Source organism: Triturus cristatus, chromosome 3_2 (genome assembly GCF_964204655.1).
Source record: "Triturus cristatus chromosome 3_2, aTriCri1.1, whole genome shotgun sequence".
In the NCBI taxonomy this organism is placed as follows: domain Eukaryota; kingdom Metazoa; phylum Chordata; class Amphibia; order Caudata; family Salamandridae; genus Triturus; species Triturus cristatus.
The window spans coordinates 154,945,459-154,970,957 of record NC_140584.1 but is presented as its reverse complement, the minus strand read 5'-3'; the positions used below and the strand labels follow the sequence as shown (position 1 = coordinate 154,970,957).

At 42.5% G+C, this 25,499-nt stretch overlaps 1 protein-coding gene across 1 annotated transcript in view; it reads right to left on the bottom strand.

Moving 5' to 3' along the window:
* Positions 1–25,499, bottom strand: part of STT3A (STT3 oligosaccharyltransferase complex catalytic subunit A) — a 145,783-nt gene that overhangs the window by 51,656 nt on the left and 68,628 nt on the right. Inside the window, exons 4-11 of the mRNA XM_085647394.1 lie at positions 20,739–20,860; positions 15,884–16,029; positions 12,453–12,543; positions 9,250–9,356; positions 8,595–8,759; positions 7,039–7,219; positions 6,089–6,244; positions 345–436 (exon numbers count right to left, since the gene is read on the bottom strand). Coding sequence (XP_085503520.1) covers positions 345–436; positions 6,089–6,244; positions 7,039–7,219; positions 8,595–8,759; positions 9,250–9,356; positions 12,453–12,543; positions 15,884–16,029; positions 20,739–20,860 — 1,060 coding nt within the window. The remainder of the gene's footprint in view (positions 1–344; positions 437–6,088; positions 6,245–7,038; positions 7,220–8,594; positions 8,760–9,249; positions 9,357–12,452; positions 12,544–15,883; positions 16,030–20,738; positions 20,861–25,499) is intronic.

The window sequence follows — 25,499 nt, the reverse complement described above, 5'->3', positions numbered from 1 at the left end:
AAAACATGATGCTTAGGTAATCTTTAGGAGCAGCATGAGAATATGAACAACGGGTGCTTAGAAATTAAGTCGAACTTTCGTCTACTGAAGACTATGTTTAGTAGAGAATTACTCGAAGAACAATTTTGGTGGGGGGGGGGGGGGGGGGGGGGACGGGACACGAACATTTTGAATTTGTTGACAGTAAAACAAAAGTAAATTAAAAGATAAATTCAAACTTGATTTTATATACTTGCTGTAAAAATGCATCTTGCACTGATGGATGATCTGTTTAGATAGATGTCAGAATTAACGCAATATGGTTGGTGAAAAGAAAGGCATGCCTCCCAAAATTGAAAGCTTACCATGACAGCAGAGAAGTACATGCTGGTCACTCCATACATGATGATAAAAATTCTGGCATCAGACAAGTTATTGAAACAGTAATAAAGGCCAACTAAAAAAAACGAGATAGAAGAAATTAGCTTCCAGTAACAACACATTAAAACTTAAAAAAATAATAGAAACGGGTAAGTTAGACAATTCACTGTCTTCTAGAAGCCCTTAACACTACTGAAAATAAAAAATGTATATTTTAGTACAGTAAAAATCTGATATGGGGTGAAGTTGTGATGGCAGATCGCACACACCATGACCGTTTCATGTATGATATGTCATGTACAGCTATTCCTGCGATGATTTCTCTATAAAAGAAAATTACCTTACAACCTGCAGTCAATGATTATTTGTTAGTGGATCATTTCCACACCACGTTGAAAGGTTGTAAGTCGCCTAGCACCCGTCAAGGCCAAGATCTTTACACATCTTCTCTGGTATTCTCATATGAATTAGGTATACCAAAAACAGGACTGCTCAGTGCTGAATGACAGCAACAGAGTTTCTGTGATGAAGCCTTACAACCCAAACTCCATTCATTTATAGCCGTTGAAAGATTCCTAAGCATGATAATACTTGTGGAGGAATAGCAGCAAAATCCAGGATACACAAAAATATTCTTTAATAAATGTCGGGCAAAATGGTGATTAGCTGTGGGACTGTTGTACAATGTACAATGCTTACTGGAGGAATGGGTAGCTGCATTATGTGTGATGTTAATCCTCAAAAACGAGCTTCCGGAAGGCCATGTATGTGGTATGGCTTTAACAGTGTGTGCTTAAATATTAGATGGTGAAGAAAGGCCTTTGGCCAAACAGATTTACACAAAAAAAAAGGAAAGTGACTATTCGAAGTACAACAGATTCCATGCAAGTGCCCTTGTTCTACTCATAATCACTGTATGTGAAAAAGCACTCATAGATTAATCAAATGTGCCCATTCCTTTCCTCAAACATGACACACAAGAGAGATCTATAAAATAAACAGAGCCATTCTTGTGCCAAGGGTGCTGGGGATTCTCTTTACCCAATGTGAAATGTTAGATAAAGCAGGAAGGGACATTTTCAAAATTTATAAGAAATATGACAAATCCTCAAAAATTCACTCATGACATGTTCTATAACATCATTGATATCACTGCAACATCGGAAATGACATCACTGAAGAAAACACTGTGCATGGCAGGGGAATAAGTTTCAAGTTTATTTTATTTAACCTTAAAACCTCGAGTACATACGCAACACTGTGTTGTACACAAGTTAGGTTAAAATCTTTGTCATATAGTAGAACCAGTTAAAATTACTCTAAAAAGTGTTATATAACACTCCTAATAATAAAACCATAAATATCAGTATTAAAACATATATTGCACGTGCAACAAACAAATATTTCTTGTCGTCAGAGTGCCAATGAGAAAGCTAAAAAAATGTCAGACGAGGCCTTGTGGGAAAGGGAGCAAGCACGAGAGTTTGTAAGCGGAAAGTACTGGTGCTGAGATGGTGCAGTGCTTGTGCTGAGGTGGTGCAGCGCTTGTGCTGAGGTGGTGCTGCGCCGATGCGGAGGTGGTGCTCAGGTGTTGCTGACGTGGTGCTGAGTGATGCTTTGGTCGTGCTCAGGTGATGCAGTGCTGGTGCTTAGGAGATGCTGAGCTGGTACTGAGGTGGTGATGCACTAGTGTTGAGGGGGTTCTACACTAATGCAGAAGTAGTGCTGCGTTGGTGCCAAGATCCTGCTTAGATGTTGCAGCGCTGGTGCTGTGGCAGGGCTGCGCTGGTGTGGAGTTGGTGCTGCACTGAGGTGGTGCTGTGGCTGAGGTGGTGCTGTTGAGTGATGCGGAGGAGATGCTGCACTGATGCTGAGTGATGCTGTGCTGCGCGGATACTGAGGTGCAGTTGCTGTACTGATGCAGTGTTGGGCTGGCAGTGAGGTGGTTCTGCACTAGTGCTGAGGGGATGCTGCACTAGTACGGAGGGGATGCTGCGCTGGGGCTGAATGATGCTCAGGTGGTGCTGCTGAATAATGCTCAGGTGATGCTGTAGTGGTGCTGCTGAAGTAGTGCTGAGTGATGCTGACTGGTGCTGAAGTGGTGTAGCGCTGATGCAGTGGTGCTGAGGTGGTGTTGCACTGTCTGTTTGCAGGACATGTTGAGTAACCTCACATCACATGCCACGTTTGGAGAGCGAGGAGGCATCCTTTGATATTGGTTTTATTTCATTAACGATTGAACCTTAAAAGAAATCAAAAGTTGAAAGCTAACGTGAGAATGTGCCACTTGACATGGTTAGGCCCTGACATTTCCCTGGAAAAATGTGAGGTTTCGATCTAAAGGGGACAGTGTCCCTGCCAACCAGGTCTCCTGTGCAAGTGCTCCTTCCCTAAAACTGTACCATGATTGGCAACTTCAGCTCCCCGGTAAGTCCCAAGCAAATAGTACTCTTGGTACCTAGGGCATGCGACTGAAGAGGGTCCCCTAGGTACCCCTCACCAAGGCCATGCCACTGCAGCGTTCATGCCTTGGTGAATTGAAAAACGACAGAGTCAACATGGCACACTATCTGCCTGTGTGTCATGTTCAGCAGCACTGCCCTAGGTAAAGTTAAGTCTCCCCTCTAGCAGGCCTTACAAACCCTACGGCAGGGCACATCTCAGGAGCAGATATGTCTCTACAATGTTTATGTCTATTCTTTAATATTTTAAGTGCCAGGGAAGCCATAAAGAGTACAGAGTACATGGACTGTAAACTTGACAACTCGAGTTCCCAAGGAACAGGATGGCTTCACTGAACCCGGGAGTGTTTGGTACCAAACCACTCCTCTTAATAAACCCACACGGAGGCCAGAGGGGATTTATTAAAACATGTACTCAGAGGGCACCTCAGAAGAGCCCCCTGTCAACCTACCAACACAGGTGTGGTTTCTGGCTGGCTTAGGCATCCTGCCACCACCAGACATATTGCTGGACCCTCTGGGTTGACAGACTCTGCTCTCTGAGACCAGAAACAAAGTACATCCTAGGTGGAGGTGTTACATCTCCTCCCCCAGGATGGGAACAGTGCTCAAGAGGGAAGCTTCAAAGGCCTACCACCTTTGTAATGAAACCCCAGCCTCTGCTGCTAGCAGCAGATGGCCGTTCCCGGTTCAAACCTCCACTTTTGGCAGGAGAACCAGCTGGAAAACCTAGGAAGAATCTGAAGTGTGCCCCCCTTCGCCATCTCCACCCCTCAGGTGCTGGATATGAGGTAAAGCACCCTTTTCAGTTTCCACCATCTTGAAGATGGTAGGATTTATCCAATCAGGGCTAGGGTTATGCCCCCTCCCACAGGAGGGTTGCATAACAGTGTGTGTATAGACACCACAGGTAAGGTATCCATTGGTCTCTGTTATTCGCCTTTAACGCCCCAAAATATAGTATTTAGGTGGCTCACCCAGACCCTGAAATCAGATAGACACCTACAAAAAAGAACTGGGCAGCAGCGAAGACTAAAGACACCAAATGACTTGGTCCCAGCCCTACCAGCCTGTCTGCATTCCTCAAAGACCCTGCTGAAGAAGAGCAACTCGCCCCGCAGACCAGCGACACACAAGAACCCTGGGAGGACTGCCTGCCTTCAAAAGAAGCTCCTAATCTTCTGTGGACAGCGCACCTGTCCAGAAGAAACCATCTGCAAAGAAAAAAACTCTGCCCTGAGGAACAGTAAACTCGCCTCCGGATCCACCTCTGCACCACATGCCCGAGTCCAAGTCGCCCACTGGTCCTGCAAAGGTTCCTCGGCGCTTCTGAGCCAGAGTCCACCGTGATCTGACCCCAGTCAGACTCCTCCTCGATGCCAGCAACCTCAACTTTAAGACGCCCCTGACCGCGACCTGCCAGGTAAGAGTGTTCCGGCACCGAAGGACCTCACTGCGCCCAAAACCCCTGGGCCTTGAGGACTTCAACCTTTGGTGTCCCTTAACATCTCTACTTACCTGGTCAGCTGTGGGTCTTCTTTATCCAGCCACCAGCTTGAACCTGCAGCCTTTCTTCCACACCAATCTCCCCATTTGTTAACACTGAGTGCCCGACGCGGTGTTGGCACTCTGCACCCAGCTGCCCCGGTGCCGCTGAGGGTGTAAGTTTGCTGCTCCCTTGTGATCAACCCCTGACACCTCTGTACTCACCTTTGAGGAGCGTGATTTAGAGTACCCCCAGTTAACCTCGATGTTTACTTCTCCACCCGGCCGCCTCTGTGCCGCTGGTGGTGCACTCTTGAAAGTGATTTGAAGCAAGCCTGGTTTTGACCAAAGACTCCGAAGACTGAATCTGTAAATCGAGTCCTTACCTGCAAAAACTGTTTTCCACTTTTTAAAGTATTTTTCTTGAAAAACGTACTCATCTTTTTGCGAACATCTTGGTTTTGAAAATAAATCTTGAAAGAAACCTATTTTTCTAAAATTGGTGTGACTCTTTTTTTGAGCCATGTGTCATTTATTGGTTACTGTGTGCATAACAAATGTCTAACACTCCTCTGTGTTAGGCCTAAAGCTGCTCGGCCACACCACTACAAATAGAGCACTTTGGGTTCACATTGAGACCTGTACACTTCTGGGGGAATCTCTACACTCTGTGCATGGTAGAACCACTTAGTGATACACCATATAGAGAGCCAGCTTGGTACATTTATTTAAAGCTGCTTCCTTTTTTATAGAAACAAGCAATAACTGCATGTTTACCTCTTTAATTGTATCCAAATAATCACATTGTCAAAAGCACAAAGTAAATAGATTGATCCAACTGTCGGCTGTCTTCTTAAATTACACTTCCATTATGCAAGTATACTTAAGGTCTGGACATGTGAGCTAATGAAACCAAAGATAGTACAGGATATAGAAATTAGCTTCCGGCTTAAAAAGCGCTTGTGAAACCAAAAACAAGATAAGGACAGGATTTGCAGGCCTCGGCTGACTGCCTTATGAAAGCCAAACAAGCGCAGGCAAAAAAAAAAGTAGAGCACGATAACTAACATATATGGCCGATAGTAAAAATGATCCATGTAACAGGGGTAGTCTCCAGGGCGTGATCAAAACAGCTTTACCTGGGGTAAAGTTAAATAGATCAGAGGGAACATAGGGTTAACATTTCAATTATTTCAGGGGAGCAGCTGCAATCCCTGCAGCCCCCCACAACACTAAAGAATATTCTGGTTGTGCCCTTGGCCAAATTAGACCACCATACAACAACATAGATTTAAATTAGCTCATAAAGTGGGGCATAAGCCATGAAAGAGCATTCCCTTGAACTTTTACTCATACAAACAGGTTCTGGTGCAGATCAAAAATGGAATCGAAACCACAGACTAACTGCGGAGGTTAGGATAATGGACTGGCAATCTTTCTCAAAGAAGGATTGATCAACATGCCTGGCACAAGGGAACCTATCATTGCCTCACTAAGTGTATGGACTGCATCGAAAGAGGGAATTTTAGGCAGACAAGAATAAATATTTTAAAACCAAGCTAGCTATGAAAATACTGGAGGTGGTAATATTATTTGTAATATGATAAGGAAAGTTGTACAAAGAGTTACTCAGTTGAATAACACACTTCAATTGCATAACCTACAAGAAAACACTAATGTAGTGCTGCAACGTTGTAAGTGTTAAAATCCTAAAGATTAATTTACCAAACAAAGAATATATTTAAACAAAACAAGTACCAACCATCACAAAACCCACATACCTGGGAACATGAAGACAAGCAACTGCAAGTCAAAGTAATAGGAGGACCATGTGGTAGGCTGATGCTCAGAAACTGACGCAATGATGGGGATGTTATTCTTGGCATACGATGGATCCAGCAGAGAGTAAAAACGGCCAGTCCAGGGAGAGATTTTACCTTACAGAACAAAAAAAAGGTACAAATCAGATTAAATGAACAAATGCCCAAAGACTCGTCACAACGCACCTATTGGTGACTGCCTAGTAAACTGGAATAGCAATACATAACATTCATAAAATATGGTCACTTCTCTATGGCATTTGTTGACAATGTAATAACCAAGAGATTAACTTTGAAAACATTTATTCAGAAGGATTTTTTTTTTTTTTTTTACAGTTGGGTACCATCAACATAACCACACATATGTATGTATATAAGTGACCAAACATTCATATCTCGTACAATAGGAAAGCCATTCTACACAGTACAGTAATGGCTCCTATAGTTAATGTGCAAACAGAAAAACAGCCTAAAAGAATGAGTCTAAAAAATATATTTGGCACAGGTTTCGCCACCAAATACTTTCAGTTAACTTGAAACCTGAGGTGCTACAAGGCCCTGCCCGACCACCAGTTAGCAGTGGCACTAAAGGACTTTTCTCAGTCAAACTTTGTATCTAGCTTTATATGTTTAACTGCCAAGAAATACCCTACTAACCTCTTGGGATGAATAAATACGATATAAAATCAAAGCTAGTACTTGTCGCAAAATTAATAAATGTGCTAAAACAATGCTGTTGGAACACCCGATATGAGAAGGGGCATGGAAGCTACAGCGTATTGTTTTAACAGTATGAAATAATTTAAATTGATCTTAAGGTATGCAAATGTTCACTGTACAATAATACAATCACACTTTGTCCATTTATCCTCAAACTCCTCAGCATATTTCTGAACAGTCCTATGTCTTACCTGTAAGCATTAGAACACCGCCAACAGTGAGAAGCACAAATCCAACAAGGGAGATGACACTCCTAAAGAGGACTTCAAACTGCTGGGGATTCAGCTTGCTGCGCAAATAATCCACAAAGGCATGAATCTGGCACAGGCCAAACACACCAAACGCAGCCATATGTTCAGACGATAGGACCGGCTGTGGAGAGATAAAAGATGACAAATCAGCGTACAGAGCATATAACTTATTGCATTTGTATCTGAATTGCATGCCAGTATTTGTGCTCAGTAATGTTTTCACCCCACCGAGGTGCCGCAATTTTATCATAGAGTGTTAATACAATGATATGCTAAATTCACACAACTATGGTGCGAGCGAGAGGTTAGCCATCTAGAATGAACAATATTGTCAAAGGAATGGCTATAATCAACGTTGAAAGGAGAAAAGACAAGTAGAAAAATGCGCACGGTGTTCTCGGAGAAATGTATCTAGCTGCTGAATTGTCAATTACCTGCTGAAAAAAGTGGGGTTGGAGGGCGGGAAAGAAAGTTTAAACAGAAAACTAAGTAGGTCACAGTTTCATGCATGATATTTCTATCTAAGTGTTAAGGTGTTTCACAATTGCTATATAAAATTGGATCAAAAGCAAACTCTAGACTAAATTACCAAAACACACTGGGAAGTACACATTTGTCAGTAGAGTTCAATGTTTGCAGAAGTGACAGCTTGCAGTTGGTAGGGTTTCAAGTTGCAAGGGCAGTTATGGATCAAGAATAAATTTTTAAACTTAATGAGTATTCCAATTTCAGCCAGACAACATTGCGTATGGCTTGGTGGTATGAAGTTACACAGATTCTTAGTCTACCATTGTGATATTTTGCTTCAACAATTGTGGCGTACTATGTTCTGTCATGTTCTAGTCAACGTCATGGAATGCCATAAGGGAAATGATTGGGGGTGGAGTATGGATGGGGGAAATGAAGAACATGAGTGTGTTCTCTGTAATGCGTGTTGATAACAAAATGTGCATTTCTTGAAGTGCATTGTTGTGGAATTAAAATTTGGATAACGGAAATAGAGTTACTAATCAATAAAGCATTAAGATTAAATCAACCCTGAAATGGGTAAACACTTAAAAAGCAATATGAAAGTAAAAAACAAAAAAAAACGAAGGCAATCCAGATATTTACACACAGGTGTTCACATTTCATCTGCAACACATTCGTATACGGCAATATTGGTTTGCATAATTACATGTGCACACGGTTGTTCAAATTGAATAGTCTTTTGGAGAGTGATTTGTTTTTAGACCAACAGTGTGTAACCATATCTATGGTACTCTGACATAATGGCACCTAAAGCTATGTAATGCTCTAGTGCTGCAACTGATCCTTTTGCTTATCGCAAGGGTTCTCAAAATACGAGATCACAGCTACAATATAACAGATTCACATTTTGCAGCGTCTCAGGATTTGCACTACAATTTTAGTATTAAGACTAGTCAAGTTCAAGCAGCTCTAAATGTTCATGCCATTGCAGAAACACATCTTTAAATGCATGGACCTCTTCTTACCTGAAATCCAACAAAAGAGATCTGCATTGACAGGATGGTGCCCAAGCAGTAAACAGTGCAATATGCAACGTAGATCCTATGTGAAAATCTTCCAGTCAGCATCAACACCAGGACATGCAGGGGAATCAGGTTAATAAGAAACACATAGCCACCCCAGGAGGAGACCTAGTGAAGAGATATTTTTTTTTTAAATCATATAGAAATAAAATCAGTCTCAAAATTATCTGACAAAAGGCAACGTGCATGTGATACATACTTTGAGACTGTCAACATTCTTTCTCTTTGGGAAACCCGAAGAGTACTAGAATTGCCAAATCCATTACTTGGATGAACTGGCTGTTTTGTATACCAAGTGTTTTCTTATGATTAGATTATTCGTAGATGGCAACTGCAGGGTCTAATGTAGCCCACAGGCTACTTGTTATTACAGCAAACTTAACATCGGGGTTGACAATAATGGCAGAATTTCATATAATTTACACACTGAACATCGCTAACTGGACTCACAGGAATTGTGAACTTGCAACATAAAATGGAAGAGAATAATAAACCTGTTGCAAACAATATGCTCTCACCACCATCACCGACACCAAAGAACACTAAAAATGTTAAAACAAGGCACGTGTATAGTGAAAAAAGAAAATAAATAATTTACCATGTAAAAATATGCTAGAGCACACATGGCTCCCCAGTAGATAGAGCCAGTCTTCACAGATTTGATCCACATGTAGTAGGTAAGAAGCATGCAGAAAATAGCAATCCCTAAACAAACAAAAATTAAGATTTATAAACATCAAGTATAGGAGGCAAGAACGGTCATCTCAACAAAAGCAGCATTTTGTATCAAAGGCCATTCAGAAAAAATAAAACCAAATAGCAAGCACATACTTCATTAGCAATTGCTATCTCATTTTATAACTCTATTTTCAAAAGACAACACTGTACATTACCATTCAAGAATACACAAATAAATCCAACAATAAGAAATCTTATATTGCTGTAGTTGGACTTGTCAGCCATAGGGTGTTCTTCCTCCACACTTTTTGCTTTACTCCATATTTTTCTGATCTTGTTTTTGTTGCCCTTAGGACTGTGCACTTTAACACTGCTAACCAGTGCTAAAGTGTGTGTGCTCACTTCCTTAAAACATGGTACCATAGGCTTATCCCCAATTGGCCCATTTAATTTACTTCTAAGTAGTACTATATGTGCCCAGGGCCCGCAAATTAAATTCTACTAGTAGGCCTCCAGCACTGATAGTGCTACCCATTTAAGAAGCCCTTGAAACATGTTTCAGGCCTGCCATTGCAGCCTGTGCACAGATTTCGACCTAGCAAAATAAACCTTTTGCCAAGCTCAGCCCTGCCTTTTGAATACATATAAATTACCCCTAGGTAGGGGCCAAACAGCCCACAGGGCAGGGTACAATGTATTGTGTGTGCTGGAAGTGAAAATCTCTTACATTTGTTTGTCAATACTGCTAGGCCTGCTTCTTCCATAGAATAACAGTGGAATTACCTTACTACTTTTAATACGCAGTTAACTTCCAAATGGGAGCAGGTAAATAGTTGTTTGGTGTCTTTGGAATTGTAATGAAAGACCCACTTTTGTGGTAAAGTAGGATTCTGAATTACAATATTGAAAGTGCCACTTTTAGAAAGTTGGCATTTTCTTCCCCTAGCCATTCAGATCTTGCAGCCTGCCTCTGGGTCACATGACTGGACTGGGTATAGTTGGCAGTTGGCCTTTGTGTAATCCTGCTACACACAACAGAGAGCTTAGGTATGCCTGGATGGGCCATCACTGGCACGATGGGAGAGTTGAGTTAGGTACATTCCAACTTCCATCTACCAGCGCGAAGTACCAGCAAGGATGGTCGACAACGCAGACAGGAAATTTGTGCTACAGCGACGACTGGTCTGCGACGCCCAGCCTGCTCTTTCTACTACTGCAACAGCCATCTATGACGCTCTCCCTGCTCCTCGCGGCTGCTTCCACCATTAAAGGAACTTGTTGAACTGGACCTGAAGGTAACTCTTTCAGCAGGACTAACCTGGTCACTATATCCAGCCAGCACTACATCGAGTTCAGCCTGAATTTGTGACTGTCACACATGCTCGCGCAACCAGATAGCTGCGGCCGGCGCTTTGTGTTTTTTGGCACCTTTTTCCTCTTAAATCTTTAAAATTGCACATCTCTGATTCTACCAATTGGATTTTTGTTGTTCTCAAATCGAGTTGATTTGGGGATTGCTTGGGACTTCACCCTGACAAAGATTGTGGTTATTACTAGAGTAGGGTCTCTAATCCCCCCCAACCCCACCACTAGTCACCCATTTCTAACAGCTGCCATGTCTTTCCACATTGAAAAAAAATCCTATCTCTAATTGCAAGAGATCTCACCCCACGGCTTACCTCCTGGGTCTATTCCTTTTAGAAATATTAATCTTCCTATTATGTGTCTTCGCTTGTTTCCACTCAACCAATGTGTGTGTGTGTGTGTGTGTGTGTGTGTGTGTGTGTGTGTGTGTGTGTGTGTGTGTGTGTGTGTGTGTGTGTGTGTGTGTGAGGATCAACATATGCCTCTTAAGTACTGTACCTTTTAACGACTCAGCAGCAACTACAATGCTGCTGTGGAGATAAAATGTGTGTGATATCACCTCTGTAAGCTCTAGGAATTATGGTGGCTCAATAAGCTGGGCTTTTCATACAGATCCTTCTCCAGTGACTCATTTTACCCAAGGGGGTGTTAAGCCCAAATATTGCAAGAGCCCAAGCAATTCTATTCCTTAAGAAGTTGAACTCCAATCCACGCAAACTGTCTCCCTATCTCACTTCTCCTTGAAGCTGTGAGAGGTATGTAGCTAAACAACTGAGTTGCTCCTATGGCAACACTCAGACATAATTCTGGCCTAGTTGAAGCAAAGAGTGGTTTCTTTTGGCTGTAGTGGAGGACTTGAGGGAGGAGGCGGACTCTAGCAAAGTGGGCATCATAACACTGACACACATTTGACATGGTCAACCACCTCCCATTTTAGCCAATTAAGGGTGATTGACCTTGAGGGCCCAGACCTGACATGGTTGTAGTCTTTTCACTCAATCAGGTCCCACCAATCATGCTTTTTGGTTTTTCCAGGTGTATCGCTACATGGATTTTTCCTGTTCCACTTCCTCTTTAACATAATGTTTAGTCTCTGTTCAAGCTTGTACTACATTAGCATCTGCTTCTGCAGGTGTTCTAATGACACCACATTGTCAGCAAATCTTTTCAAAAGATGCATGGAGCAGGTCAAATACTAGATGAGCAAACACTATCTCCACTGGCTGGCCATTAAGGGTAGGGATGTCTTCTAAGTTCTGTGCATCATACATAGAGCTGTATGTGGGCATTTCCCTATTTTTATTTGGAACACTCATTTTTATTCAGCCCCTTCAATCTTCATCTACAACCTTACATTGAATCCCAGATAGAACTGTGAAAGTATCGATTTGCTACACTGGCTCCCACCATGTGGAATTTCCTTCCTTTCCCCTGTGACCTCTAACATATTACAGTGTTCAGCCATGTCAATACCTACTATAATCCTTTTCTTGAAGATTTTGTGGTTACTTATAATTAGGGCCATAAAATCGTTGGGTCCACACATGCTTTGGAAAAGCCAAATAACGTAAAATAATGTATCTGAATTTTGACGTGTGTGCCATAATGACATATTTCAGATGGTCCATACTTTAGAATTGTGTTACAACTGGTTGGGCATCCATGCTAACTACATACAGTGTCATACATTATGAACCCCTTATACCCATGCCCACATTTCTAAATTCAGAAGTGAGGTGTTCTGGTTCTATCACTCACCTTCATTATCATAGGAGCCAGCGACTGATCTGGAGATGTAACCTGGCACTACGGCAATCATGGCAGCTGCTAAAAGACCTGCCCCTGCATCCTACAGGAAAGAGAACACAAAGATTGCATTAAATCAAATTTTGTTCCCTCAAAACATACAGACAGGCAATGGATATCATTCCCTGAACTCGGCAACTGTAAGGAAAACACTGCTGAAAGTGCCCAGTGAGTTAGAGAGCCTCAAGAACTATTAAAGCAAAAAAGATGTTTAGATTGGCTAAGGCAACACAGTGTATTACTTAATTCGTAAATAAAATATCACTTCTGGAATATATCAAGATGCACACCTGACCACGACCCCACAAGTTGCAGACAGTCACGTACCAGAATAATTTTTCATTTCTGAATTAGGCAGGAATTAATCCTTACTGATGTGGCAAATCTACTTCGCAGCTTGCTATTTTCTCATCAAAATGTGACCAACAAACTGCTGAAGTCTTTGGATCAGTGAGGATTTCTTCTAGAAGTTTCCAATATGCATAAAAGCCAGAGACTTTCCCAGGCGGGGTAGAGTGCAGGCAGGAGGTAAAGCGCGGCGGCTGTCATCAGATGTGACCAAGCCGTTAACATTGTGTTCTTGGCATGCACTGTTGGCGTTAGGAGCATCCTAGAGTAAAATGATTTTCCACCTTCTCTCTACTGAAAACTGACAAGGAAACGAAAAGGCCCACAGACTCCTGTTACCCACACCCACATGCATACACTCTTGGACGAGGAAGCTTGGCTTTCTGCTGGCCATGCTACAGGTCTTCTCTCTGATCTTGCACTGCTGCTGCCCATCCTGCACATGTTCTTTATGTGTCAGAGTGGACCACACCGATCCTGACTAACACCGGTTTACTTTGTTGTATGTACTGCAGCTGAAAAGGAATTGCTTGAAGGTGAAGATACTTTCATCCCAGCTGTAATGGACTAGCTACTCATGTAGGTGTACTTTAATGATATGGAATACACCAGGTCATAATCCCTCATTTGTGCTAAAGACCCTGGGACATTTAATCAATTTTGTTCTTTTTTTTGCACCAGAATTCTACTCCGCACCACAGAAAGTTGAAACTGCGTATTTATTAATAAAGATCAAATTGGATGTGGCACCAGTCATCAACTGTTCACTTCAACTACTTAAATCATAAGTTCTCTAAAATACAGTACTACGTAAATTTATTTTGGTTTGCCAAGCAGTTAACATGTTTGTTACCAATTTCCCTATCAAGCGATTGTCTACATTGCTAATATTTATATTTGGTTTGCTCCATAGTGCTACAACATGCAATTAAAATTATATATTTTTCTATAGGCAATTAAAAGAAATTCCACAGAAAGCAATTAAAATCCCAACCATTACCTTACACGACATTTTTCCCTACATAAGTCAAAAATCATAACTCTGTTTACTCTTTATATTTAAAAAAGAAAACCGAAAAGCAGCATGACTGCAGAGAGTCAAGTCTTTCAAAACGGCATATGGTGTGACACAGGTCAGAAGTGTGAATCTCGTCAAAACCCACTCTGAGCACCATGAAGATGGGTAACACCAGTTGTTTACTATGCACAGAACCAATGCAAGTGGATACAAAAAGTTCGAGGTCATAATGAAGTTTATTATACTGAAACACTATATCTGACCTTTTTTACCGTTAGAAAAATCCGTTCTGGTGAAAAGAACAGCCAGACGGCAGTCACATATACTTGCCCTGACAGCTAGGATAATAGTAACAGAACATTTTCAACTCAGTGTAGACTGTTATACATGTTAAGAAACATGCTGAAAACAAGGTGAAGAAACCAGTGCTGTTTTAAAAGCAGACCATTCAGAACTACATTTCAGCTTTCCGAATTTGGCAGAACCTCAGCTTGGTCTCTGTGCTGCTGCTTTGAAAGGTATCTCACAGGACCACAGATGTTCCTTTAATATCAACTACGACAAGGAACAAGGGTTTGGCCAAGGGCTAGGCTCTGTTTCACAAGAATGGTGTCTTTTATTTCAAATAAACACCTAGGAGACAAGGAGTCGGAGTAGATACCACCCAAGAAAGAAAGTGGTACATGCCCTTTATATTTAAGGATGCTAGACCCAATTCATAATTTGCTTTTTATGCACATAATTTACTATTACAGAAAGCCATTCACAAACCCATGGGTGGAGATCTCCATTGGCACAGACCCGGCAAAGTACGTATATTATTTTGTAGTAAACGTGGGAAGATCTGGGGTGCGTTAGAAAAACTAGTAATATTTGCTCAAAAATGGGTGGTATTAAGGAGAGGGTTGGGGAGTTAGAGTGGTCTTGATTCTAATACAAAACAAAAATCCACAAACAAAAAATACCATTAATAAATCAGACATACTTTTAAAGTTATTACAGTCCTAAGTGTGTCAAAGCATACTTAAATGTAATGTAAATATCAAGCACCCCACACATGGCCATTCACAAGTACAACATACTCCCTTAGAAATCAATGGAGCCAGGCATTTGTATTAACATCCCATAGGAATTCATGTTAAATTGAATAAATATGTTTTACATTGAAATCACATATATGCATACATATAAATATGATATATTTGTGTAATAAAATATTAGGAGTGATTAAGTTTATTTTTTAATTTGAAGACAATTTAAAAAAAAAGAAACTTGTTAAATACCTTAAAAAAAAATATTTAAAGTATTTACAATGTATACCCAACTTTTACCCAAGTTTGCTACACATTAAACAAAATATTAGTGAGGTGATTTTTGTTTACCTTTTTGGGAAAATATATATTTCTTAATTTAACATTTAAATTATTTCATTATTTAATACACATTTAATTTGAGGAGTTTGAGCAATAATGTTTTATTAGTTAACATTGTTATACATAAAACATTTTACATTTATATTTTACACTGAAATATTTTTCATTAAAAAAAAGATTGCATTTCCCTATACTTTCGGGGGGGGGAGGGGGGGGGGGGGAAATCTCCACCTTAAGGTAAAAGGTTGAGTAATATTAACTTTGCACTTATAAATTCAGTTTCAGAAGGTTCCAATAGCTTAGAGGAGGGAGTGGAGACCTGGAAATCTAAACCTAGGTATAATCTCCACAAGTAAAACCGTGAATAGCAAAGGAGCAGAGTTCTACATCAATGTGTAGGAGTAGATCGACATAGGAGTAGATTTTCCAATGTAAATTTGACTTTGTGTATCTGGACCTATATAACTATAGAGGCAAAATCTCCAGTGAACAGTAGATAAAAGAAAAAGGAAATGTTTTCACAAGTTTAAGAAGTTTACCCACAGAAAATTCTCACTTTACAAATTCATCCCGCAGGTAAATTACATGCAAGCAAGGAAAGTGCATTTATGGTGGGGAGGGGTAAAATATGAGCTTTGCGTTACCTTGAGTTCTTTGGTCAGGTGGTACGTGACTATTGTGGTGAAGGATGAGAAGAGGGGAGCCAGGAACACACACACATTCCGGATATCAATGGTAATGTGGAAGAAATGGAGAACATGGTACAATGCTGCAGATGTGATCATCAAACCTGTAACACAAAAAAAATAAGTGGCAAGAGTTACGTCTAGAGATGGAGGCTCTCCATTGCCATGGCCAGCAGTTTCAGCAAGCAAATTCATACCTACTCCCTTTAAAACTCTGACCTTGCCTTGAAGACACATAAAAATACAAAACTTAATCGTGGCATCTCATCAAAAGACGGGATTTAATTTTAAGTCCACATCGGGCATAAAAGTGCACATTATTTTACTCAAAAATTATACATATTTGAGTATCTTAGTTTTGAAAGTGAACACAGAGAAAAAAAAAAAAAAAAAAAAAAAAACACACCATATGTTTTAAAGCATTCACAATTTTTTTTTTTTTGCAAGAAAGATGCCCAGCCTTTTAAATAAATAAAATCTAAAGGAAAACCAAAGTGAAGGAAACATATTGTATGTAGCAGCACTCAAAGCAATCTAGAGATTGAATGACAGTTTAAGACTATAAATACCTAAGAGAGGACACCAAAGAGCCGCAAAAGCAGAGAAGACTGAAGAAAGCACATGACTTGGCCCCAGCCCCGCCGGCCTGTCTGCAGCCCTCATCGAATACTGCACCAAAGTCGACTCATCTCACAGATGGGACTCCAGAAATTTGGAAGGACTAAACGCCTTCATAAAAGACTGAAGCCCTCCTGTGAACAGTGGACCTGTTCAGCAGGAACTCCAAAAATAAGACGGACTCCTCTGGAACCGCCAAAACCCAACACCAGAAGCAACCATTGCACCAGTCGCCTCTGGTCTGAGTGGAAGTAGGCTACATGCCAACAAGGTTCTCCAGCCCTCCAGAGCTCAAGTCTATCATGATTTCACTCCTCCTGCACTCAGATGTCGCCTGCTGCCTCTGCACGAAGGACCCTTTACGGTGACTGCTCCGGTAAGGAAAAACCTGATGCCTAAAGACACCTGTCACTACTGGGCCTTGGAGAAGAGGACCAAAAGGTGTCCCCGAGCATCACAAGGTCTGGGCCCACTTGCTGGTCCAGCCCAACTGGCCTGCAGCCTCTTTCTACAGAGTCCGATCCTCATTGGGCTCCTGATGCAAATTTGCACCCTGCACCCGGCCACCCTTGTACCACTGGTGGTGTACAGTTGGTGCTGCCTTAGACCTTGCCCACAACTCACCTTACCTCCTGGAGATTGGTCCTGTAAGTCAATGTGCTGTACCTGTTCGCAGAACTTGCTCTTCTTGCCAATAGGATAAGATTGCCAAATTCAAAAATTGCAGTGCCCACTTTTTAAAGTGAAAATAATATATATTTAAAAAAGTACTAACCTGAGCGATTTCTGTCAGATGCCTAAACATATATAAAAATACTTGCAATTTTTTTAGAAGTTGTCGTGGATCTCCTTCTTGAGTCATGTTGTCATTTATTGATCATTTTGTGTATTTGCAAGTGTCTTATACTCCTCTGTTAAGCCTAAGGCTGTTCAACCACACTGACCCCTAACAAAGCACTTTGGGATTGCATAGCAAGTCCCCTCCACAAGCAAGGGAATCCCTGGACTCTTTACACGGTATATCATATTATAGATATATCACATAAAGAGCTAGTTTCCTACAAATTGGGGTGCAGCGGTGGGTAAGAAGACTTGAAATTTGCTGCACCACTTGGTTGATAAGTGATTTCACAAAGGAATCCAAAATGGTCTCTAGATAAAAACGTTTTTAAAATTTTCGATTCATCTAAATTGTTTGAAAATAGCTGTAGGGCTTTGGTTAAGTCCCTTTGCAAAATTGTTTTAAAACGTTTTTTTTTGTAAGTTGGGCCTTTAGAAATTGATGTAGCATTTTTTGTCACGTTTCTACAAAGGTCCAAACTCACTTGAAACCATGACTGCTGCACCAGGTACTTCCCAGGACCTCGACCTTGGGCTGTATAAAAACATTAAGTTGGACAGACTTAAGGCCCTGTGTAAAGCAAGGAACCTCAGCATGGGGTCTAGACCCACAACAATTAATCTGCAAACATTGCTTGCAGAAAATGCTAAAACATTGGGAGAGGATACCCCCCACCACCCCTATAGAAGAGGAAGCAGATGAAGAGCAAAAAGTGAGGATGATTTCAATTCAAGATGCAAATCTTTTGAAACTGGCCATGAGAATAGCATTAGAGGCTAAACTCATGGCTACAGAAAAAGAGAGGACCCATCTCTTGCGGCAGCAAAATTAGGGAGGAAAAGTCAGACCCTAAAATCCCCAAAGGATAGTCCCTAAATATCAGTAAGTGATGACATCACAAATTGGTTCACAGCTTTTGAGAGAGCCTGTAGACAAAGGAAGGTCAGATAGAAGTATTGGGGCTCTCTCTCTCCTTTGGAAACTGTTCTCTAGTAAATGCAGAAAAACCCAGAGGCAGTCCTGCGTGGATTTTGTAGACTTTTTAGTAAAAAAACTAAGTGGTGGGTTAAAAGGTAACAATGTGCATGATTATGACGGGCTTTACCATTAACTGATGAAAGAGCATATGTTAAGTAATTGTGTTCATGAAACGTTGCATAAATACCTGATCGGCAGAGGGCCAGTCTCTCCCCAAGAGTTGGGGCAGAAGGCTGATAATTGGGTAACAAAAACTAGGCATGGTTGGGATGACCAAAAGAAAGAGGCTAAAAGCCCCCCAAGAGAAGAAGGCGGATCACTCTGAAGACAAAGATAAAGTTAAGGAGTCCTCTGTAGGCTCCAAACAAATCTGTAGGAGGGTGGGTCCTGCGACACCTCACAAAAAGAAGTTGGTGACAGCGTAAGAACTTGGACCCTCAAGAAGATTTTGTGCCTTAACTGTAACAAGACAGGTCACACAGTCAAGGACCCTTCCCGTGCTTAAAACAAACACACTAGTATATCTCCAGGGGTTGCCAGTGTAGCCTTTGAGGGTGATTCCTCAGATGGAAAGTTGGCCCAAAAGGTGAGTTGGAGATTCCTGAGGAGAGTGGACACTTTCACTGCTTATGAAATTATTTGGCCTATTCTTTGTCTCTAATGGTATAAGTAGATCTGAACATGTCAGAGTTTGCATCTTGAGACAAAATTACTCACAAACAGTCCTTGGAGAACTCTTATGAGAGTTGCTCATGAATAGTAATCTCACACAGAGATGCTAGGATAATCCTCAATCCCCAGTAAATCATGAGGGAATTACAGTCTTCAGTGAGTGCCTGCCATTCAAACAAGGCTTAACAAAGAAAACAATAGCAGCTCTACCCAGTCACTATCCTAACCACCATGAAATTGCTGTTACTCCCTTTGTGTGCCTGACATTCTGGGGTCCGGAATATGGACTGACCGATACACTGCTGTGAGCCTCTCTGTTTAAGCACCAACGTGCTCGAAACCCTACACGTAGATTAGATCTATGGGGTGATACGGCATTAAATTTCAACAATCAGAAACACAATGGAATTGGCAGTGAAAAGTCTACTACATTTCAATGAGTAGTGGCAGCGCTTTAAATTAATATATTAAATAATGTGTTTCAATTTTTACAAAAGTCATCACTATTTTTCTGCATTTTCATTTGAGGTACAAAACATACAAGTGCAGCTTCAGTATTTTAAAAAAAAAAAAAAAAAAGGAAAGAAATGGACAGAAATGAAAAATAAAATTGATTGTCCAATTAGTGTTAAAATAAATAAATAAAATAAAAAATAAAGTAAAATGCCCCATATGTGAAAACGGATTTTCTAAATGAGTTATACATCACACTATGCATGGGTACACAAATATATTTGGAATTTTCTTTGCATTCTGCTTAATGGAAAGTGACCTGAAATTAAAAAGGTGTGCACATAGAACCATTCTCTAGATGACTTAGGGGCATATGTATAAAAACATCATTTTGCGAGTCCTTAATAGTGATGTTTTGCGAATCGCTATTAAGGACTCACAAAATGCAATGTATGTAGGAATCGCAATAATAATTGAGATTCCTACATATTCCTTAATTGCGACTCGCAAATTGCGAATCGCAATTAAGGAATACCTTCCCATTCATTCCTATGGGCCTAAAGGCCCATAGGAATGAATGGGAAGACATTCGCAATTTGTGAGTACCCATTAGGTACTCGCAAATTGGGAATACAAATTCAAGGATGAAAGAGTGTCAGAAGGACACCCTGTTTCACCCCTGAAATATGTTTGTGCGCCACATGGCACTTTGAAAAATGCATAAAAGTGCATTTTTCAAAGAAATCGCAAATTACCACCAACTTGAAGTTTCTTGAGCCAAAATTGCACAATTTGGATGCTTCCTGCATTGCAATTAAGGAATCGCACTTTGCAATTCCTTAAATGCATGCGCAAAATAGGGAATCGCAAATCTTGCGATTCCCTATTTTGCGAGGGCCTTTTGGGATGATGCATCCTAAAATCCTTTTTCCCATTCGCAAACGGGCCGATTCTGAGAATCAGCCCATTTGCGAATGGGAAGTGGGTTTGATACATATGCCCCTACATGTACACAAATGAACTCCATTTCCAACATCAAAGAGAATTATCTCCAGCGATTCAGTTTTAAAGGGTTATTCCAAACTTTTTACATTTAGGTTGCCATGCCAGTGTGTAATATTTGAAGTACCAAGCTACCTATATAAAATGTAAAAATAATGGCTCATATTCACATTGCTCATAAACGCTAAAATAATTCATGTTTGCTTCTTCAACCTTGGAGCGCGCACACACTAAGTTTTTGGAGGTTACCTGGGTAAATAGTTCCACCAATGATCCTTCCTAGAGGGTACCAGGCCCGATCATCAAACCAGTTATGAAACTTATAAAATCCTTCTTCAGTCAGAAAGCGGGTGGTGCGGTAATTGAAATAGCTGGAAGAGAAATACAGACATTGTAGATTCACCATTGTGATAACACTACATGCTAAACACCATCCTTGTCAATCTACCATGCCTCTGATTTCATGATTTTTGCTGTTTATAGTCAGCAGTTATCTCAGTAGAATTTCACATTTACTTTCTTCAGATTGTGGGTTCTCATACGTCAGCAACATTTTACTTAAGACAGTGTTATAGATTACAGGTCTTCGATTCTAATGGTGCTGATCAGTCAGATTTCGGGGTCTAGACAAAGAAATCTTCAGTATTTTAATTTTCCACTAATGTGTCCATACAAAATGAATTCAAGTTACGCCATATTCTGGGAATATGGCCAGATTACACAGTAATGTTTCTTTGGGAGGATCAGGCTCTAGACAAATTTACAAACCAGACAAGTATGAAGGCGATAAAAGTATTGGAACATGAGCTTGACTAGTGTTGCGACACCATTTCAAAGAGGACTGAAAGAACAAAGGGAGCTTCCTGCATGCCTGAGGGAGCTTGGCCAGAATGCAGAGTAAACATGGAGCCCAGCAGGCAGGTTCCTGTGAGCAATTAGACGCAGCGACGCCCATCTGTTGTTCCTGGGGTTTGCTGAGCACATCCACCGGTCATGGAAGCTGCAGAGAGGGGGCTGGTGGGACTGACAGCACCAAGGAGGGTCTTAATGAGCCGATGCTCCTGAAGGCCCAAGCACCCAAGTTGTAGGTCAGATTGCGCCCGTGGCACAGCCTGGAGGCTGAGAACACTGCTGTGGCCACCCAGGACCCCCGCAAACCAGACTTTGGGTGAGCGGCACCCACCTGCTGCCCTTCTCAATCTCGACCCCACAGACTGCTGCCGGCATCCATTGATCAGCTGAAGCGATGCAAAGACTGTACCCACCAAATCAGGGTCGTGGGTTAGGAACCCAGGGTGTACATCCCTCTGTGGCCCTGGACCCCTCCTCCACCACCTGACAAACCATAGCCAGGTGGGTCCTGGAGAAAGGCTGCTTTATAGTAGGCTTAGTGACCCAATAACACCCTAGCTCCTGAGGCTTGTGCCCGGAACCATGGTGAGAGAAAGGCCACAGAGGGTCTCACACCAACTGCTAGGAGAAATATGCCTTTAGGAGTGCTAGATGGGCCAGTGGCGAGAACTGCCTGGAAGAAAGAGTACTCACCCATGGAGGACCAGGGCACCACACTGTAAACCTGCTTCGTAACTGCTTCAGGCCATCCGGGCTTTCAGGTCGGCCCTCAAGATGACAATCGACACAGTGGCAGTGGAGGTCACTCTGATCCGAGAAGACATGGGGGAGATAACAGATCTATCGCAGAGGCCACTCTGAAAGACCATGGGAGCTCCATTAAGACCCTGAACACAGAAGATTGTCAACTCAAACAGACCACTCAAAATCTCCATGTCATGGCTGAAGACGCAAGGCAGATCCTGCTACAATAATGCCCACTTTGTTGGGATACCGGAAAAAGCTCAAGGAATTGATGTGGGGAAGATTTCCTATTTACCATGGCAGATACCCGTAATTTCTCCCCAGTTTGCAGTGGCGCTGTCTCAGAGTGTCTTGGGCACCGCCCAAGCGATAGGCCTGTACGACGTCGATAACTACCAGATTTCTCAACTTCAAAGAAAGAGACTCTCTACTTCATGCTACCTGTCACCAGGGCCAGCTCGTCAAACTGAAACTGAGGAAAAGCCCCTGCAATAATCGCAGCAATTCCTCACAAAACTGCAAATCCTGGTGGGAGGTGGGGTGGCCTTGCTCTGCTTCTCCCCGAGGAAGGCTTGGGAATGGCTGGAGGACATGTCCTGCATGATAGTCGCGAAGTGGGGGCCCGCGGTCCCCTGGGCCCCCGGTGGAATGAGCAGAAACACCCTGAGAGAGTCTGTTGGACTCCAAAGTAGACGGCGACTGATATGCCAACCATTGGTGCGACCACCAATGAACAGTGCATTGAAACCAGAGGCGTTACTTGGGACTGACAGCAGCCATAAAACACCCTTGGTACAGAGACAAAGAGTGAATGATATGAAGACTTAAAATTTGATATTGGTTAGGGGAGGGTGACGGACAGCGCAGCATTGGTGAAGCTGGGTAGTTCTACGCTTACAGTCTGGGGTTGTAGGGTAAGGGTCGTTTGACACCACTGATGGTACACACATGGAGAGGCTGGACCTGAGAACCAGGGATCGACCATCTGACCATTGAGGAAAAGAGTGGGGATGGACCCAGATGTACAACGTCTGGGGCTCGCGCTGTTCTCCTGGATTGTAAAAGGCTTGGGAAGCAATTTGGAGAAGGGTTGTGTCACGCTTTTGGTTTAGACAGACACCAATCATAATTCTACAATAGGAGACCCACTTAGTGGGCAACAATTGTGCATTTCTGGGGAGAGGCCACTACTCGGTCCTGGTGAACGAGGTATGGGTATAATGGGCAGTAACTGTAAAAAGCTGGCTCTGTATATACTATACCAAAAAGAGGTATAGTGTGCACACAGTCCAGCGAGTTTCCAAAGATACGGCAGTGGTTGCAGTAGAGGATACCTTTCTCTCAATTTAGTGGAAGCTGGGCTGAGCAGTTAGGCTTAACAGAGGGTAATGTGACTGCATTTGGCGTACATACTCATACAAATGTGGAACACACACTCGATGACTGACTCCAGGCCAATGTTTGGTACAAAAATATTACTTTAGTTACTTTTATTTTAGGAACCAAGTTGAACTCAGTAACCGATAAGTAGACTTTAAAGCAAGACTTCAAGATTTCTGGCAAAAGATTGGTATAGTATCAAACAGTGGTTTACATATGTATGAAATCTTTTGGAGTACAGAAAAAAAGATACTGTGTATTCATGATCACACTAAGCACAATACAGTGGGAGACCAATGCTATCCTAGGGGAGGAAAGACAGGTGAGTAACTTACAGGTAAGTAAACTGTTTTGAGATTTAGTCTCCAGGTGTCAACACTGGGCAAGGGTCGGACCAAGGTAGGTACTGCACCACCAGTAGCACTGGGGCGGCCGAGTGCAGAGGTCACTGGGCCCAATGTTATCCTACGGAGGCTGGGGGCACCTCGAAGAGGCACCGGTTACAGTTAAGTACCTGCGGGTCAGGGACACCGGCCCTGGGGGCTGTGGTCAGCACTGGAGGGGCCAACAAAGAACACAGTGACTGCACCACCAGCGGCACAGCAGCAGTAAGGTGAGGAGTGCTAAGGAGGTGTCGGGTGCCCTGTTGAAACCAACTGAGATACTCGTTGAGGAAAACGACTGCAGGCTTGGGTCCACATGCTGGCTGAAGGAATCCCACAACTGGAGAGATAATTGGATAGTTGGGGGATGTTGGGACTCAATCTGTTGGGCACACCAAAGCCTGGTGGCTGCGGGTACAGGCGTGTCTTTAAGAGTCAGCTTTTTCTTACCAGATCTGGTCACGGTCATGGGGAACCTTCAGGCTGAGGCTGCAGGCTTTGAGGGGGAGGTCTGCAGAAGTCGTCCAAATGCTGGATCCCAGGTCAGGATCGCCAGGGAGACTTCACTGTGTCGGTGGACCACCTGGATTCTGGCTGTGGGCGTCAGGTGCAGAGTGGTGCAAGTGTCGCAGATCCAACCGGATCTGGAGTCTTTTGGTCGACTGCTTGGACAAATCCGATGACCACGGGAGGCAAGGGTTTTTGTTGAAGTTAGCTGAGGTTCTTGGAGGTTGTTGGCTGTTTCTTGGAGCAGGGTCGCAGGAGGAGGAGACCGTCCAGGATGGCTGAGGCCAAGTCAGCGGTCGTCTTCTCCACTGCTGCACGGCTGTTCGGTCCTTGTTCTTAGTAAGTCATTGAATCTGAGGAACAAGGTTCAGGGGACACCTTAAATACTAAATTTAAGGGCATAACTGAGGTCCGAGCGCCCTAGGGTGACTACACCCTTTGGGTGCCCCCTACCTTTGGGGAGAGGGGCACATCCCTGTTCCTATTGGGTCTAATTCTCCAAATCAAGAAGGAGAATTTCTATGAGAGGGGCTCACCTCAGCTCTTGGGATGTGCCAGGCTAACGTGGACACTCCTACTCTGCTTACTAATTTTCCCACCTGCCCTGTAGCCAAAAGTGGGGCTTGGACAAAGCCCTACATTGCATGGTTTTGGGGACCTAGAAGGATGTTATGCGATTGCAAAGCTCAGGATAGGCACCCACGTGGTGAGTGTGGATTCGGTTTATGCCTGCAAAAGACACAAGGCCAGATTCATGCGCTTAAACTGGGTACTGTCGAGATTAATCACAATGTGTATCATTGCAGGCTGCGACTGGAACCTGGCCTTTGATGCCACGCTAGTCGACATTGGCTCAATTGACAGGTGTGATAATAATGACATATGCACCTTAAAGACGTTCTTGAAGACCAGGGTCTCCTCAACATATGGTGACTCCTATCCCTATCAGACAAGGAATACATCTTTCTCTCTACCACACACTGTACGCAATCACGCATTGACTACTTCCTCATGTCCTACGCTCTCACTCCCTTGACCTTGGACTGCAATATTTGGGAGGGTTTCATCACTGATCACACCCCTACCCATCTTGCCATAGACTGACATATAGGCAAACCTGTGAGAAAACTGTGGAGCCACAACA